This window comes from Apteryx mantelli, chromosome 3 (assembly GCF_036417845.1).
Source record: "Apteryx mantelli isolate bAptMan1 chromosome 3, bAptMan1.hap1, whole genome shotgun sequence".
NCBI classification, from domain to species: Eukaryota; Metazoa; Chordata; class Aves; order Apterygiformes; family Apterygidae; genus Apteryx; species Apteryx mantelli.
In genome coordinates this window covers 32,740,845-32,758,011 of record NC_089980.1, presented here as the reverse complement: position 1 = coordinate 32,758,011, position 17,167 = coordinate 32,740,845, and the positions used below count along the sequence as shown (strand labels likewise).

Below are 17,167 nucleotides of genomic sequence, written 5' to 3'. Positions count from 1 at the left end.
TTATTCAAATGATGATGGTGACGCAATATTAACTGACACTTGTCAACAACAAATACCTATCTCTGAACATCAGTCCTAAGATAGGGCCATTAGTTAGGTGTTTCTATCTCATCAGCTGGCTGTCATTATTCCTTACTGCACAACTTAAGCAAAATGTCTGTCTTTACTCAAACACATATGCAGTATTTTGACAGACTTCTTGGACACATTCCCTCTTTCTCAATTTCCATCAGCTTTTTTCTTAGCCATGTTCTCAGTTACTGAATCTTTTTATCAGTCCAATAATTTTCTCATGTCCTGCTTTATAATAAAAAGCCCCAAACTGCACTGTAACATGCCATCTTGCCCAAGGCCTTGTTATTTATTTTGTCTTACAAGAGATAGCCATATATATACACACCCCTAGGGTAGTATTGTCTGTCTTCACAGTACTGTTGCACAGTGAGCTCATATCCAAATAGCGGAAGAACTAAACAAATTGAAAACATTAGAATTTTACTGCTCAAATCTTTGTTCAAGTTTAGCCTCTGGTCCTCAGCGAGATAAATCTCAAGTGGACAGTGAAGTGATATCAGTCTCCAGTTAACATACATTCACATCATAAAATAACCATGCTGTTGGCACTTTATTCCAGAGAGGCCCAGAATGGAGCCACCAAAGAGACTGAATAGCTTGAAGTTATTAGTGAGGCAGCATGTATTATCTCATACTGCAGTTGCCTGCGCAGTACAGTGACCATCCTGTGCACAAACAGAGGAGACCATTTCCCAGCAATGTCACTCCTGAGCACAATGAACAACTCCACTCAAAGAACATAACGAGAAGATAGGAAACAAGTTTAAGCCTAGACTCCTGCAGAAGGTCAGAGCACTTCTCCAGTACCAAGTTTATAGCGTGCAGTGAATGATAAACACTCGTGCTAACAGAGACTCTCTTCTTTCAGAAATTTAGCATAAAACTAATGTGTTAGAAAAGACTATAGTGGATAAATAAGCACATCTCTAGTAGAGAAATCAGTTTCAGCTGAGCTGAATTGATCACTATGGCACCTGTTGTTTTTGCCACAGCAGAAAAATGCATAATTAGTATCTATATCTTAATGTTAACCAGCTTCCAGGTCTCCTAACATCGTAACAGCTAAACCACTGTAGAGCAGAACGGATTTGGCACAATGTGTTTTGATAAAATAATCTTTTACAAATGCTCTAGAAGTTTAATTAGGTTAAGTTTCATGATGCTACTACAATATTTAAAAAATATCTTTAAAAAGTTGTAAGTAAAAGTCAAGATTAAAAAAAAGTAAAAGTGAGGGACAGGGGAAAATGGGAGAGAGCCTTTCCCCCAAATAGTTTATAAAAAGAATTAACTAACATTATTAATGTAGACAAGAAGAGAAGAGGCCTCGTGTTAAAAATCCATACTGGTGGTCAGAACTATTACTATTATTTACTTCCACCACCTAGACTTTGGCAGGAAAGAACAAGAAACAACTGTTGATGCAAGCTTAATTTACAGCAATGTTAGAACAGCCCATAAAAGTCGCTTTATGAAGGATCCACTGTTGCATAATAGAGCCAATCTCAGATTTGCAGAGAGCTATTGCAAATCTCCACAGTATCTAACTGGTAGTATGCTTATTCTTCAGATTTTCTCCAATTCAACCGCAGCTGATCATATTTGTCAAATATTCCTTCAAAAGGAAGAATAAAAGCCATAGTAAAGTATTCATCTTCCTTATTTTAATGATATTCTTACCATCTCTCCTTCCGTATATATGTATCTCTTGAAAAAGGAACACCTGAAAAATCCCATAGTGTGTTTACACTGTGGTGGTAAGTCTTCTTTCTTAACCACAGCCTATGCTTCAAATATAATTAACGTAACAGTGTTAACAACACTGACAACTTTGTCATTACACACATCAAATTCTTCTGGCCAAGAAGGGATGTAATATGTATATAAAACTCAGTACTGCTGCCTGGTGGCACATTCTACATTCTGGCTTACAGCTTTTCTACCGTGTCGTACTATCAAAAGCCCTGCTCACTAAATGAAGAATATAGAAAAAGCCTCTTACAGCTGTGCCTGCACTCACCATAGGATCCAAGATCTGTATTGAACAGCATTTTTATGGAACGTATTCCAGCCAGTGTGGCACCACAGTCATGGAATAAGACACAGACAAACTCCTCAGACTTATTTGGGGACTAGAAAAATTAGTTTTCAAATACTGCAATCTAGCACATCTCAAAAACTAGTTTACATAATGGTAAAACCGCTGTTTTGTTTGGCTTTATGTAAGAGTCAAGCGTTCCTCTCTTTTCATATACTGCTAGTTAAAAAAAATAAAGTGTACAGAAATCTACTAAAAATTTTACTTGTATGAAAACAAACCGGAAAACAATGGGCCACCAATACAGCTTAATAGTAGATGATACACATGCTGAATGCTCTGGAAACAATCCTTTAAAAATTCTTATGGTAAAATAATTTCCCAAAGTTACATTTGGTTTGGTTTTTCAATTTTTCTCCATTGGCAGCTCTTCCAGGATTAAGATTTTTGTAACTGTTGGAAACGTCTCAAACTTTATCAAGGCACACAGAAGACATGGTAAGACGCAGGCATCCTGTCTTCTGAAGTTATTTTAAATACCATCAACTACAAGAGACACATAATTATCCAGAGAAAAAAAGACATATGACCTGTATTCCACTCAGAAAACTCAGGTAACAGTTGAAATGTCCCAAAAACCTAAGAAGTTCTTAATATGTTTTTATGGTTGCCAGTTTTACCTAATTAACTGTGTGCTTTTAATTAGTCTGTGTGGGCTACAGATATACTTCAAGTGCATTTTCTTATCTTTGTCCCAAGGCGAAGCCAAAGGACATATTTAACATACTTGAAACCAATTAAACTCTTCCATACTTCTATAACTTAATTGCACTATTACTACCAGACATTTCCCTCATCTGATCTTAAAAAAAAAATCTGGATGTATCTACAAGTGGATATTACTATATTACTCATAATTATATAATAGAAGACTAGTGCAAATTCTTCCAAAATTGGGAGTTTCACTGTTATATTTTTTTAAGAAAGTCTTTATTTTGACACATCATTAAGTTGTCTTTCATTTCACCTCCTCCATTTCATCATGCAGCTCTTTAATATTTAATTTTACTTGTTTGTTGTTGCTGTTGTTGCATTCTATCTTTGTTCCACTTCTCTTTAAACATGTGCTGCCATCAGCAGCCATGAACTACCTACCAGTACAGTCTGGGCTTCTGGAGATTTTGGCTTGGTGGTTTGGGTTTTTTTCAGGTTTTTTTGCTTTTGGCTTTCTAACAGCAGTAAGCAATACTAATTTACCTCTAAGCCTCATCTTTTCTGTAATAATCACCCCTATTTTACCTTCTCCTTTGAAATATATTAACAAAGTGTATTTATAAAAAAAGTATAGCTGCATTTAACATCTAAGTCAGCTCACATGGGGATTAATACTAAAATGTTAGTGAAAATATCATAATACGCTGTGCTAAGAGCAATACAACACTCCCACAATGTTAAGGACTTAAAGTTTAACCTACAGAAGAGAGCTCAGTGTTCATCACATACATTCATTTCTTAGCGACTTTAAAAATAATTCTTATAACAAGACTTTTTTTTTTAAACAGAAACTACTGTTTAAGTATTCCTTTGAGTGCCATGTAGGCTTTTCCACATACCAGTCTGTTCATAGTATCAATTAAACCTTTCTAAACCATTTAGTTCTGCATAAAGCCTGGCCTTTATTTTTCAAGGACAAGGGTGGTCATTGACTCAGGAAGCCTTGATATCACTCCTCTGCCAATCTCTGATTAAGTGGCTGCTGTAGTGGGTTAGCAGGTCAAACAGCACTGGAGGAGGAACTAAGAAAAACAGAACACTGCCTTATTTATTAGTATATGTACCTAAAATAATTTAAATTAAAATATTTTTTAAAATTCTTAATGGAGGTTAAGCAGCTTTTTTAACCTCTGTTCAAATTATTGAATGGCATATTAAAACCAATGGGGCTATAATGTACCTTCTAATGTGACCTGCTACTTTAATAAATTGCACATGTATTTAACATGAACTAAATCTATCTATTTAATATTACTAAGGGTAGGTTAATAATGCCTGTAGTTTCACTTTATCCAACTACTGTTTAAAACAAAAATGTTAAAATATAACTGCAGAGCTACCTACTTAAAATGAATATTTAAAACTCCATTTACCGTAATACAGTATGGAACCTTGAGCTGTGATGCAGCAATTGCAGTATCAGCTATTTATAGGGCCAAACCATAAGCAACCCTTGTGAAAGTCAGCATATCCCCAGCACGGTTAGGCAGGTGTAGGTTTTTCAAGCAGCATGCTTGCCAGTCTCATCAGAGTTCAAAAAACATCTCTTTACCTCCCTCCCTGCTGAGCCTTATGCATGCAGAACTCTTCAAGAAGACTCTGCCTCAGTTTTCTTATGTGGATAGCTGCTATTCATGTAACTATGCTAATGTACCTCTTAGACTGCAATTTAGTGAATGGGCCATGACAAGCTGCGTATTTTTTCAATACCTAGAAGCACTAGGCCTAATACTATTTTGGACCTGCTGAAACTGCTGTAATAACACAAGTTACACAATCCCTGTATGGCAAGAGAATAAATATGTGATGGTGAGTAGGACATTAGTTCTTCATTCTTACTCACAGAGTCAGGAAGAAATATGAAAAAAATAAAATTAATAATAACTTAAGTAAGAGGTATATCAGGCATCAAACTCTGTAGCTGCATATTAAATACTGTAGGAACTGTAATAATATGTAACAAAGCAAAAGTTACTACATCAAATAGATTTTCTTTCAATTTCCTTACCAGGTTTACACTCATTGCACCTTCTTCCCTGACGATGAGGCAGACATACACACTGTCCAGAAAGGTGGTCACAAACTGTTCCTGTCAATGTACCCAGAGTGTCACAGTCACAATGCTGGCAGCCATGGAGGTTGCTAACAGTAAGGTTGTACATATGAAGCATGCACTGACTGCACTGAAGGCCAGTTACACCAGCTTTGCAAGGGCACTGTCCTGTTGATTTGTCACACAGCAGAGAGCCGTTTACTGTTACTGTACCTGCCTTATCACAGTTACATGGCAGACAAATAAAGGAAGGATTTTGTTGTACTTTGTGGTAGCCATCTATGCATTCATTGCATTGTCTTCCTCCAACATTTGGTTTACATGCACATTGCCCTGTCTCAGCATTGCACACAGTTCCAGAAAGTGACCCTGCAACATTACATTCACAAGCTTTACAGCCAGCTACATCCAGGCCATAAAAGTTCTCCATGCAGGTGTCACAATGAAGTCCTTTTACTTGTTCCTTACAGCTGCACTGCCCACTAAGAGGGTTGCAGAACTGGTTCACTGAGCCATGGATGTTGCACCAACAAGGCTCACATCCCTCTTCATTAGAATTTCTGAGAGCTTTAAATCCAAAATTGCAACTATCACACCTATGGCCTGAAAAGAGAAAAGGTATTAATAAAAGAAAAAGACAAAACACCACTCATTTCTATGAAAAAAAAGTATTTGTATAATACACTTTAAAAAAAGAAAAAGAAACGACTAATCTTTTCCTTCACCACCATGATTAACAGGAATTAAAAGACTGCACAAGTCAATTGAACAACAGCGGCATCCCAAAAACCTGTTTACTTTTCCAATTTGTTTCAGAAACAATGCGTTTCAGTTGGCTTCTCAATACAATTTAAGATACTTCAGCAAGAGATTTTAAAACATACCTAAGAAAAAAGAATTCATCTATGCGACCCTCAGAATACTACCTGTTGCATGATCAATTGTTACATTAACTCTTTCCCTTACTTAGTAGAAATGCAGTATGCAAGAAATTGTGCTGGGCTCTCAATCTGTTTTGATAACAGATTTATATATTATATTAAAAACATTAAATATGTTCTAGGGCAACACAAGTTAGACTAATTACAATGAATGAGCTACTTAACACTGTATGCCAGTTTTAACATTGATTATATGTATGTTGGTGTTTATTGTTAGCCCTTACTGAAAGCAGAAAATGCCTTCCATAATCCAGAATGAAATAATATTTTTATCTAAATGTATGATTTAGTTAACTCCTACAGTGCATTAAAATCTAAACTGTTTTCTTAATACTTCATCCTGTAGCTTTATTAGCTTTGTTTTCAAAGTCATTGCTTTATCCCTGCCCCAAGGGATAGCATTTGTATTTTAGTTTATAAAACGTACATTACAAGAAAGCAAACTAGATTATTATATGAAAAATGCAAATTCACAGTTATGTATTTTCCCCTGCAACGGGAAAATCCTTCACTATGAAGCCATCATTTAATTATTGCACCCAGAAAAAAAAATAATCTAATGTTCTAGCAAAATACTGCCATCGTTCAAAAAATATAGAAACATACAAAAATACCTTTAATAACTTATATGTAGAAAAATAAAATTTAAAATAGTAGGAAATGCTTTATATACATGGATAAAAGCTCAAAAACTCCAACAGAAGGCAAGTTTCTTTAACAGTGATGAATGACTCACCTAAGGCATATCATTTAATTTCAATAAGGAAAATAAAAAAGGACCACTATTGCTGCAAATTTTAAAAATAACTGTATTGTTAACAAGAATTATGACTCATTTTGAACTATTAAAATTGGTCTACATGGATTCATATCATATCAGTTTTAAAAATATGCGCAGTGCTTATTTGAATATGCCATACATATTCCTGACAGGTAATCTATTCCTAACGATACTGAGGAAGGCCTACAGGGCATCACATTCAATGTTAACAAGTACAGGGGAGTTAGCACGCTTGGCATTTAATTCACATTCTTCTACCTTTTTATTCTAGATGAATGACCTACTTTAATAAAATTATTGGTGCTAATGTATTTTACTGGTGATAGAATCATTAGTAAGATTTAACAGTTGTGTTAACTCTAACAGTTCACGTTTCATAACACCACAGTCCATAGATGCAGTTTTCTGTTATCCTGTTTGTTTAAACAGATAAAATGGCAACAGACAGATTGCTCTAAAAACCAATTTAGAAATCCAGAGAGGAAAGCTTTCTTTGTTAAAGTTTACTGCACAGTTTTGGTAAATTACATTTGGTAAATCAAATTTACTTAAACATGTACTAACATATAGAAGCTTATTTACACTTGGTTTGGAAAACAAAAAAGAGAATCCAGTCTGAAAAGAATTAGGTCTTTATCCCACAGACAGTCAAACACTTGCTTAACAGCAGTGATCCACCATATTTACAGGTAAATTTGCAGAAAGCATACATTTACACATTTTTGACTATAACTTTTTTCATTGGAAATAAAAATAATTCTTATTATTTCCATCAAGGAGACAAAATATTTAAAATAATATATAAACAATCAAGCATGCAAGAATCAGATTCTGCACTTCTTGCATACCAAACTCCTACTGAGGTTAAAAAAAAAAGTCTTTGCAGACATAGGGGATGAACCTTACCAAACCCAAAATGTAGGCAAAGAACATATAACTAAGAATGCCATGAAGTCCATTTTATTGAACATAGAAAATGTTTTTAAGATGAATGGAAAAAGTCACAGAGGTTATTTTTGACTCTTAGCAGCCCTTTCACTACATGGAAAACATGGTACTTGGCATTCCACAAGAAAGAGAATACAAACTATTAACATTTATGTCTGTCTACAGTTATTTTCCTTATTTGTTGTTATTTTGTATTTGCTTTTGGAAACCCCAATCACAATCAGAAAAAAGAAAAGACACAAAGAAAGGATCACAATGCTGCAACCCTATAATAATTCAATAGTCACAATTCAGTAAATTATAAATTAGCAGATACTTGAATTTTTGTTAATACAACCTAAAACTATGGTTAGCTGCATAAAAATAGGTTTCTAACTGTGTTAATAACAAAGCAAAAAAGGATCTTTTTTTTTTTTTTTTTGAGACATATGTATGGTCTGAGACAGTTACCATGCAAGGCTCACTTTATCAGGAAATTCTCCTTGCATAATATTCCCATATATCAACATTTCAAAGTGTATTATATATACTGCGTACTTTGGGCACTTGATAAATTTTGTCCTTATGCGGCTGTGGCTCCCCTCAAATATGCTGGAAGTAATAAATTGCTATAATCAAATCTAATTTCTGAAAAATACCTGTGGGAGTAACAAACAAAAAAGCACGTCTTGTAAAAAAAATGATAAATAACACAGAAGGTAGCAGTTTATTATAATCAGCTTGGCATTGAATTACAAAATTAAAATTATGTGGCCCTTGATAACTAACCCTAGCAATGTACATGATCTGTGGAATTATGTTGACTTATTTTGCATTTCATAGGAACAGTTCAAAGAAATATAATAGAAAAAAATGGACAGATTTATCACAAAGGACTCTGTAGCACAGAATATTTTGAGAAAAAAATCCATTTATTTTGGTCTAGCAAGAAAACTAGCATGGAAACGATTTTCTTAGAACTCGTTAAGTATAAAACATTTTGAAAAAGTGTTAATTTCCTAAAAGAAACATCTATGCAGTAAGCAAATTACATTATTTCTGTGACTTATTAGTATGGAGCTATGTAAGCTAATGCAGCTATGCCATAAAGAAACTTCTAAAGGGTTGATTAAACTAAGCTTCAAGCTGTAGTTTGATAGAATTATTAAATTAATAATTTTCCAACAGTTAATTTCATTCATTTTTTAATCTGCCTTCAGCAAAGAAGTTTACTATACTTTTCATTTAGAAATCAAGTGGTTTTTATTTCCAGAGATGATAAGAAAAATGGCTCCGAACTCTCGCATTACACATACCAATAACATTTGCTTTGCACTTGCACTGGCCTGAATTTTGGTGACAGGTAATATCTCCATTGACTGTCCCAGAGGTATTACAGTTACAAGGACTGCAGCCATCAGGGTTTGACTGTTGTAGATTGTAGAATCCTTCCTGGCACTGATTGCATTGTCTGCCAGACACATGTCTCTTACAATTACACTGGCCTCCAATCTAGAAAGATACAAAATATTATAGAATGATGAACATATCTATTTTTAGATGATACACTCATTAGCAACAAGAATGGGAGTATAAGACGTGGAGGAGAGAACTTTAAATGGAACAGAAAATATAGGCTTGTGTAACACATTTTTTTTCCTCTCTCAACAAGTTGGGAAAAAAAAGTAAGAAATATTAAAGAGTGTAACTATTGGATTTTAACTACATTTAAACCATGAAAAAGTCTTGTGTTTTCCAAAAGGGAGGAAAAGGAATTGAGTAAACAATGCAGAAATATTTACAAGTTGGACAGAGTAAACTGAAGAATAATTACAAAATTGTATTGTAAAAATGGTAATTTCTCTTAAAACAAACAGTACTTTTTTGAATCACAGTTACTATAAAATACTGTATTATTTTCAGTGGTGAAGTTCTCCATTTTTTTGTTCAAACCCTCTCCCCATTTCCTCAGTCCAGCTGAGATCCAAGCCTTCCATCTCAGTGGTGGGATACAAAGTTCCTCCTCTGTTCTCTTAATGGGCAGCATTTGAGTCATTCTATGTCATGCCTGAGCCATCATGATTTGAGGGCTTTTGCCTCATATCTTGTGCAAGATTAAACAGATTAGGCAACACACAATATGATGAGGACAGGGAGTCGGGCAATACAGAGAAGCATAACACCTGGTTTGGCAAAAAGTTGAGGACTCATAACCAAGGAAACAAAAAACCACTACAGAACAGAAACCACTAAAAGGCAAGTAGAGAGTTTTTGATTCTCTGTGGACAACAGAAAAGGCGGGCAGGCCCCCCAAAAAATGGTAGTAGAGTAAATGTTTCATGAAGAAAGTGTTGACTGAAACAAACAGAACACTTTTTTTTCTTTCATTTGTTTCATTTTCATCTAAACACCAAGAAAGAAAACCTACAAATACTTTGGGATGGACATTACATCTGCCATTTTTATCACACTGTGGTAGAAATTACACATCAGCCATTTACATCTATCATTCCTATTACACCATCGCAGGACATGGGATTGAAAAATCTTTATGAGTTAGAGAACATCCTTATAACTTCTACTCCCCAGATGTCTTCACTGTTAGTGTGCATCACAAGTACAAATTGTGCATATGACCACTAGCCTAAGAAAATCATACTGCTTTCAATAAAAATGTAAAACAAAGACAAAAACCCTTTGTGAAAAAAACTGCATTAAAGTTCCTTATGGGTGAGAATATCCTCTCATTATGACATGTTCAACTGAATTCAGGCTTTTGAGAATGAAGAATTAAAGTATTGCTCAAAGACCAGAAAGCATGTATGTATGCCACTCTACTCTACTAGGCCCGCTTGCAACTTGCAATACCAGTGAGATATATTTGCAGATTCTGTAGCTGCATGCATCATTCTGTGTAGCTATATCGAATAATAATAGGGTTAGATGGAGCAGCCTGCAGAACAGCGACTGGGATATGAGAACATCTCAGAAGGTCATGCCCTGTTGTGCACCTGAGTTCTGCTTCCTGACCTTTCATCAAAGAAATGAAGCCTGGGCATGTTTTGAGAAATTTAGTATGCCCCATTTAAGCTTTGTATTCTGAATGCTGTGTTAGTAGTGGGGTATGAGTGTTTTGCTTGCTTTTTCTGGATTCTCAGCAGCTAGCAGGAGATTAGTACAATACAGTATAATAATTAGATAGGTTAGGACAGTGTCTGTCACATTCAAAAATGGGAAGGTATGGTAAATTACAAGGTGGTAATTTTTTTTTTTGTCAAGTCACTCAAGTGCTTAAAAGAAGTTACCTCCTCTTCAGTACAGTTTAATGGCAGACAGAAAATGTGTTCATGATGTTCATGATGGGTTAATGCACAAACAGGTTGGAGTGAATGTTTCATAGTGCTTGTACCATGGCCTAGTTTTCACAGATTTCATTTTTCTGAACTCAAGTGTTCTGAGGAATGCAGAGATACCAGTAGACAACCAAAATTTTGTGTTATAAGTAATTTTCTTTGGGTCAATAAGTTTTCTTTTTTAATTGTAAACATTGACATAAATGAAAAAGCACAGTGATTCGAATCTAGAGAGAGTCATCTTCTACAGCATCAACAGCTGTAGTTCAACATACTTTGCTTTTAATCGGCTACCAGAACAATAACCATCTTTTCATGGTTGTCTTCACTTAAAACCTATAAGCCAGGCAAAGCTGAAACAATGGAAGGGACCAATGGTACTGGGGACAAAACTACGCAAAAGTTCCACATAAGCATATGTTCCTACCTATCCTCCCCAGAAGTATTTTGTAGTATAATAAAACCTTCTCAGTGAGCTGTCATGAAAGATCTATCACTGAGGTATCACCAATATTTTGCAGAAAGAGGAAGAAGTTAAAAGGCAAGAAAATAATATTTTAAAATAAACATTTATTTATTTAAAATTAAAACAAAAAATATTTTGTTTACAATGACCCTCACTGCAAACAAAAGGCAAGACTCTCTTACCTTTTTGTACCTGCTGTTAAGAGAGGGCACAACAGCAAAAAACAGCAACAAGGATTAGAGAACTCACAAGCAAAAAGCAACTCTTAGCCTAATGCTAAATGAAGAACAATACCTATTTTAATACATAACTATAAAGGAATCATTCTGTGTCTGTGAGTATAGCACACCAAAATTACACAGTATAGCATCGTAGCCTTTATCTTTTAAAGAAAAATTACGCAGAAAGGAAGAAACTTGTCAAAGAAGTGAAAGTGCTAAGAAAGAGTATAAACTGTTTGCATGTAGAAAACTTTTTATATAAGGATACCTCCCCCTAGAGCTCAGTATAAACACATAGCGCACTCCAAAAGCTACCTTATGAAGGAAAGTATTAAATGCAAAAAAAAGACTTTCAAAGAGTGGAGGTCAGATCAGAATAAGGAAATTAAAAAAGAAGATAACACCAACAAATTTTAAAACCACAATAAGGCAGTCTAAAACCCAGGTTTTAAAGAGCACTTGCTTAAGGCACGAAGGGGAAAGAAAAAAGTTTCCGAATGTCAGAAGCAGAAGAAGCAGAAGAAGCCTACCAGAGAATCAGCCGGGTCAGTAAACAATTAAGTTGCACAATAGCAGATTCAGATTGGACATCAGAATTTTTTCACTCAGAGGAAAAGGCAGCATCAGAACATTTTGCCCAGAGGGAATGTGGAATCTCCATCCTCAAAGATATTCAAGATTCAGCTAAACAAAACCACGACTGACTTGATCTAGTGTTGACAACAGTCCTGCTTCGAGCTGGAGCAGATGACCAGCTAATAATTCTGTGATTCTATGAAGCATTCAGGGAAGACAGAGCCACAACTGAGAATACAGAGAAGGTATTTTGCAACTGTTCACTATGAAAGAGCTCAGGGAGTTACAATCCTATATCTGGAACAATTTTCAAGACTTGATTCAAATTGAAATAACGGAAGTAAAAGATTTTACCAAAATCTCTCTATTGAAAGTGACTATACATAAGAAATAAGATACAATACAGCCAAGAGTTCTAGATGAACTCAAATATGAAATTACTGAGTTATTATTTGCTTAAATCAACCTCAGTAAAAGAAGAATAGAAAACGGTAAAATTAACCATCAATCTCCTACAAAGGCTGTAAGGAAGTTTGAGATCTACAGACTAGTAGCCTTTTGTTATACAAAGCAAACTGGTAGAAACAAGAAGATGAGTTTGATATAGTGGAAAAGATTTGGTATGTTTTTTTGTAAGAGAAAATCATGCCTCGTGATTCTGCTGCAGTTCTTTGCTTACATCAGCAAAATGTGGAAATATTGCAGAGACATATGCTGAACAAAATGGGTGATCAAAATGTCAAATCGATTTCTACATAAAAAAATGCAAAGAAAACACATGGGGAGAAACATGCTGACTACAGGTAGACAGTGTAAGTCCTAAATGAGCTATTATCGCTCAAGAAAAGAGCTCTTAAAGTTGCTCTATTCTCCATAAAAATCATTTGAAAGCTTTGAGACAGTTATAAAAGACAAATGGAATACTGGAATTATTAGGAAAAGATTTGAGAATTAAACAGAAAATGTCATTCCATCATAAAAATCCATTGTGTATTAACTTTTTTTTTTTTAAACACAAAAACAATTTTTACAGACTCTTTTAACAGGTTTACAGAATGAATATACATTATTTCTCATAATATAAGAAGGAGAGAATACTCATGTAATTATCAGAGAGAGAACTTAAAAGAATCAGAATGAAGAACTTTTTCTATACAACTTTTAAATTGTACAATTTATTGTCAGACAATATCATGAAGGTAAAAACCTTAGTGCATGCAAAAATAAGTTAGATGAATTCCATACATGGACATGAAACAGCAACTTGCATGAAATTCCTGGGTCAGGCAGTGCCCAAACCATTAATAGCTGGAATCTCGAAAAGTACCAGGGAAGGATCATGCTTCATAATAGCACCAGCTACTGGTCTCTATCAGAGAGGATACTGCGCTAGATGAAAGCCTCCTTTGATCCCGTATGGCTGTTCTTGAAAGAAATGTACGTAAACTCAAGTCTTATTGTGAGCAGGTGGCAGACATGCCTGATGCAACAAGTAAAATTTACAGATTACAGAGTGCTGAGAGAAGCGAAGGGCACCAATATCCTCAGCATAATTTTAAGTATCAGGCTATTATAGAGTACAAGAAGTAGTAGTTTTCATCACATTCAGATGCAGAAAATGCATGCCTCAAAACTGACCTTTTAATAGGGTAAAAAGTGATGCTAGAAGAATAAACATAGTTCTTCAGGATAAGGGAGAAATATTGGCTAATTGAGGAATATAATTCAGATTTTCTCCACCAACCAGTCAATGAAACCCTTTGGAGATCTCCCTATAAAAATGTCCTCCTTCTACCTTACTGTTGCGTAGAAAAGAGTCTTCCATTTGTAATGAATACAAGTGGCAACTGGTTTCCAGGTTCTAAGAAAAATTAAATTTTAATGGTGGCTAGAGAAAAGTATAGAAAACTAAAGTTATCAGACTGCTTAATAGATCTGAAAATAGGTTCCTATGTTACAATTAGAGCAATTGTAAGCAATCCACTGGTAGCCATCTGCCACGATGATTTCAAAGTCTTGGAAAAAGGGTCAAATAGAAGAAAGATAGTCTATAGGCAAGACAAAAAAAGAGCCTCTACTTTTATTCACAAATGACCATCATGTATTTTCACTCAACTATTTTGCTCATGCCTTAGCTCTAAGCGACTAGAAAACCTTTCCATTCTGCTGCTTCAGCCATTTTCTTGTCAATACAGGATACCAAGATAAAAGATAACTATTGAAATTTAGCCTCTGAAATAAAGAGCAACAAATAGAGTTCTGTAATCCCACTTTAACCCTGCCCTCTGTGGTAAGGATGGTATTATAAATAGACATGAATATCAACTAGGGGAAATACACCGCTATAATGCATCCCATATTGCACAGATTTTATCCTTCATATGCTGCCTATACTTCAAATTGCTGTGTGGAATTTTAAGGGAAAAGCTGAGAAATATGCTCCAGATAAAAACATTAGAAGGAGGAAAAAAAGTACTTGTAAAACTGGGAAGGGAGAAAGCATAGGGTTCTGCAGTTGTCTGCCCTTGGTGCTAAGCTTCAATATTTTTATTAGCAGACTCTGAAGAGCGAGCAGAGAACAGGCTCGCAAGTCTCTCAGATTACAGTAGCTCAGAAGGCAGAGCAAGCACTGCCAGGGCCCTGGGGGAGGCACCAACAGGCCTTATGGGCCCCGACCAGCCTCGCCTGGGGCCTCCCCCGGCACCCTCTGCCCAGGGGCCAGGAGCTCCAGTTAAGCACCCAGGCCTTGCCTGAGCTACACGGTGGGTGTGCCTGTCTCCTCGATGGACCCCTCGGACCTACGCTGTAGTCATGTCTCCAGCTGCTCCGGACCGGACTCCCTGGATGAACCCTGTACCGGGTTCATCCCTTTGCTCTGTCGGGGACTGTCGAAGGACCCTGTTATATGGCTCTGCCTGCCATGTTTAGATGCTGCAGGACTGCGTCCTGGTTGGGGTGGGCACTGCTGGGTCTCACTGGCTGTCGGGGGGAGAGTTTCAAAATCATTTTTACACTGTTCACAAATGTTCTGAAGTCAGTAAAGATGACATAGCTACAGAAATTCAAAATACAACACATATCAAGGAGAGACCAAATGTGAAAAAAAGAAAAATTGTGAGGAAACAATAATGCAGAAAATAATCTGGAAATGATATTGGACTGCTGCAAGTTAAATATGAATAAACAATATGATACCACTCCAGAAAAGGTAAATGTCATTATGGGATGTATTAAAACAAAATCTCTTATGTAAGACATCAGAAGGAAAGGTAAGGCTTCAGCTCAAACACTGCCTGGTTTTGAATAGTAAGAGAGAGACAAATTGGAGAAAGTACAGGAAAAAAAATCAATAAAAGTAATAAGGAAGTTCAGAAAATTGATTTAAAGAACTGGAATTCTAGCCAAAAGAAGAGAAAAAAAAAATTAAAGCACGCTCGCACTCTCAAATTCTTAAGAAAATTGGTTATGGCCTGAATTTAGGAAAAAAATAATAATTGGTCTGAATAAAAAAAAAGCATATCTTTAATATAATCTTTATCTGTAAAGATAAAGAAGCACTGAAATAATCTAGAAGCACTGTGAAATGCTTGGTAATAGATACCATTATGAAAAAGTTGTACAAGCTGATAAATGTTTATGACGGTACAGAAATAGGTACACTGCACATGATGGTACAGAAACACACATCAAAATGGGATAATAAATTATTTCTATAAATGTATAAAAATCTAACTGAATTATGAAGCATAGGGTTTGGGGGTTTTTTTTGGGGGGGTGGGGGGTTCCTTTCTTTCGGTAATCCCTGTAAATTTAAGCTTCCTCTGGAAGCAACAGTATCATTGAGAACACTGGTAACAATTAATATTTAAACATTTTGTTAACCAGAATTTCATCAGTTGTGCACTGCAGATATTACTGAATCTTTTTTTCTTCTCCCCTAAAGAATGCCATCATTTAATGAAATAGACTTTAATTATTCTGGTTACAGAAGAACAGAAAGCAATCCATTCTTCTGCAGCTTATGCTGGACAAGCCTGGTTCTGACCCAAACAGTAAGCAGACAGATATAACTCCTGCGTTAACATGACCATCTTAGTACTAACATGACCATCTTAGTACTAAAGCACTTAAAAAAAAATAAAATAAATAAAATAAATAAATAAAATCCGCCTAGATTGTCCCTCGTGAAAATGAATCTAGCACAGCATTATTACCAAGTGGTAGTGTATCTTGGGACCTCTTAAACAAAAGTCACTAATGCTGAGTTAGCATACGTCTCTTGTGTTATTTATAATTTAGGTATAAAATACATATTACTCCCATATTCTTGAATGTAAATGGTTATAGAGAGTATTCAAGCAATTTCCCCCTGCACAAATCTCAGCTACAGCATCATTGTCCTTAATCAGAAAGAAGACTACTTGAGACTTCTGAATGTTAGACACGCCTAGCAGTTCAGCAGTTCAATTTTTTAGACTGTATTCACTATTCTTTAACTGGGGGACATTTTAGTCTAATTCTTCACATCTAGAATCACAAAAATCAAAGAGGAGTCTGTTCAAGAACCTTCCCAATGTCCAGCTACTGAACTGCTATAAGGACTTAAGAAGAGATAAAAATACCCAGACAGAATTCCATAGAATTCATTCCATAGAATGTTATTAATTATTATTGAGGGTACAACAAGCTATTTAGCCAAAGTATTCACATAGTAGAAATTCAAAACATACATTTCATGGTCTCAGAAATGTACCTGCTGAGTACTTAAAATCTTGTTGATCAGATGCATTTGTATTCCTTATTCTATTCTGTGCATCTGTTGACTGAAATACTCTTAATTTGCTGCTTTAACAGACGTTCTTCCCCTTTTATCACAAATTTCAGTTATTTATTGCCAAGCACAATAAATAGGTTGAAAAATGTGTAAGTGGAAAAATGAGAACAGAGGAGTACTCATTTTAA

General features: G+C 35.4%; 1 protein-coding gene across 1 annotated transcript in view; it reads right to left on the bottom strand.

Annotated features, from left to right (window-relative positions):
* Window positions 1-17,167, bottom strand: part of USH2A (usherin) — a 409,459-nt gene that overhangs the window by 332,739 nt on the left and 59,553 nt on the right. Inside the window, exons 11-12 of the mRNA XM_013949903.2 lie at window positions 8,906-9,101; window positions 4,896-5,543 (exon numbers count right to left, since the gene is read on the bottom strand). Of these exons, the coding sequence (XP_013805357.2) occupies window positions 4,896-5,543; window positions 8,906-9,101 (844 nt within the window). The remainder of the gene's footprint in view (window positions 1-4,895; window positions 5,544-8,905; window positions 9,102-17,167) is intronic.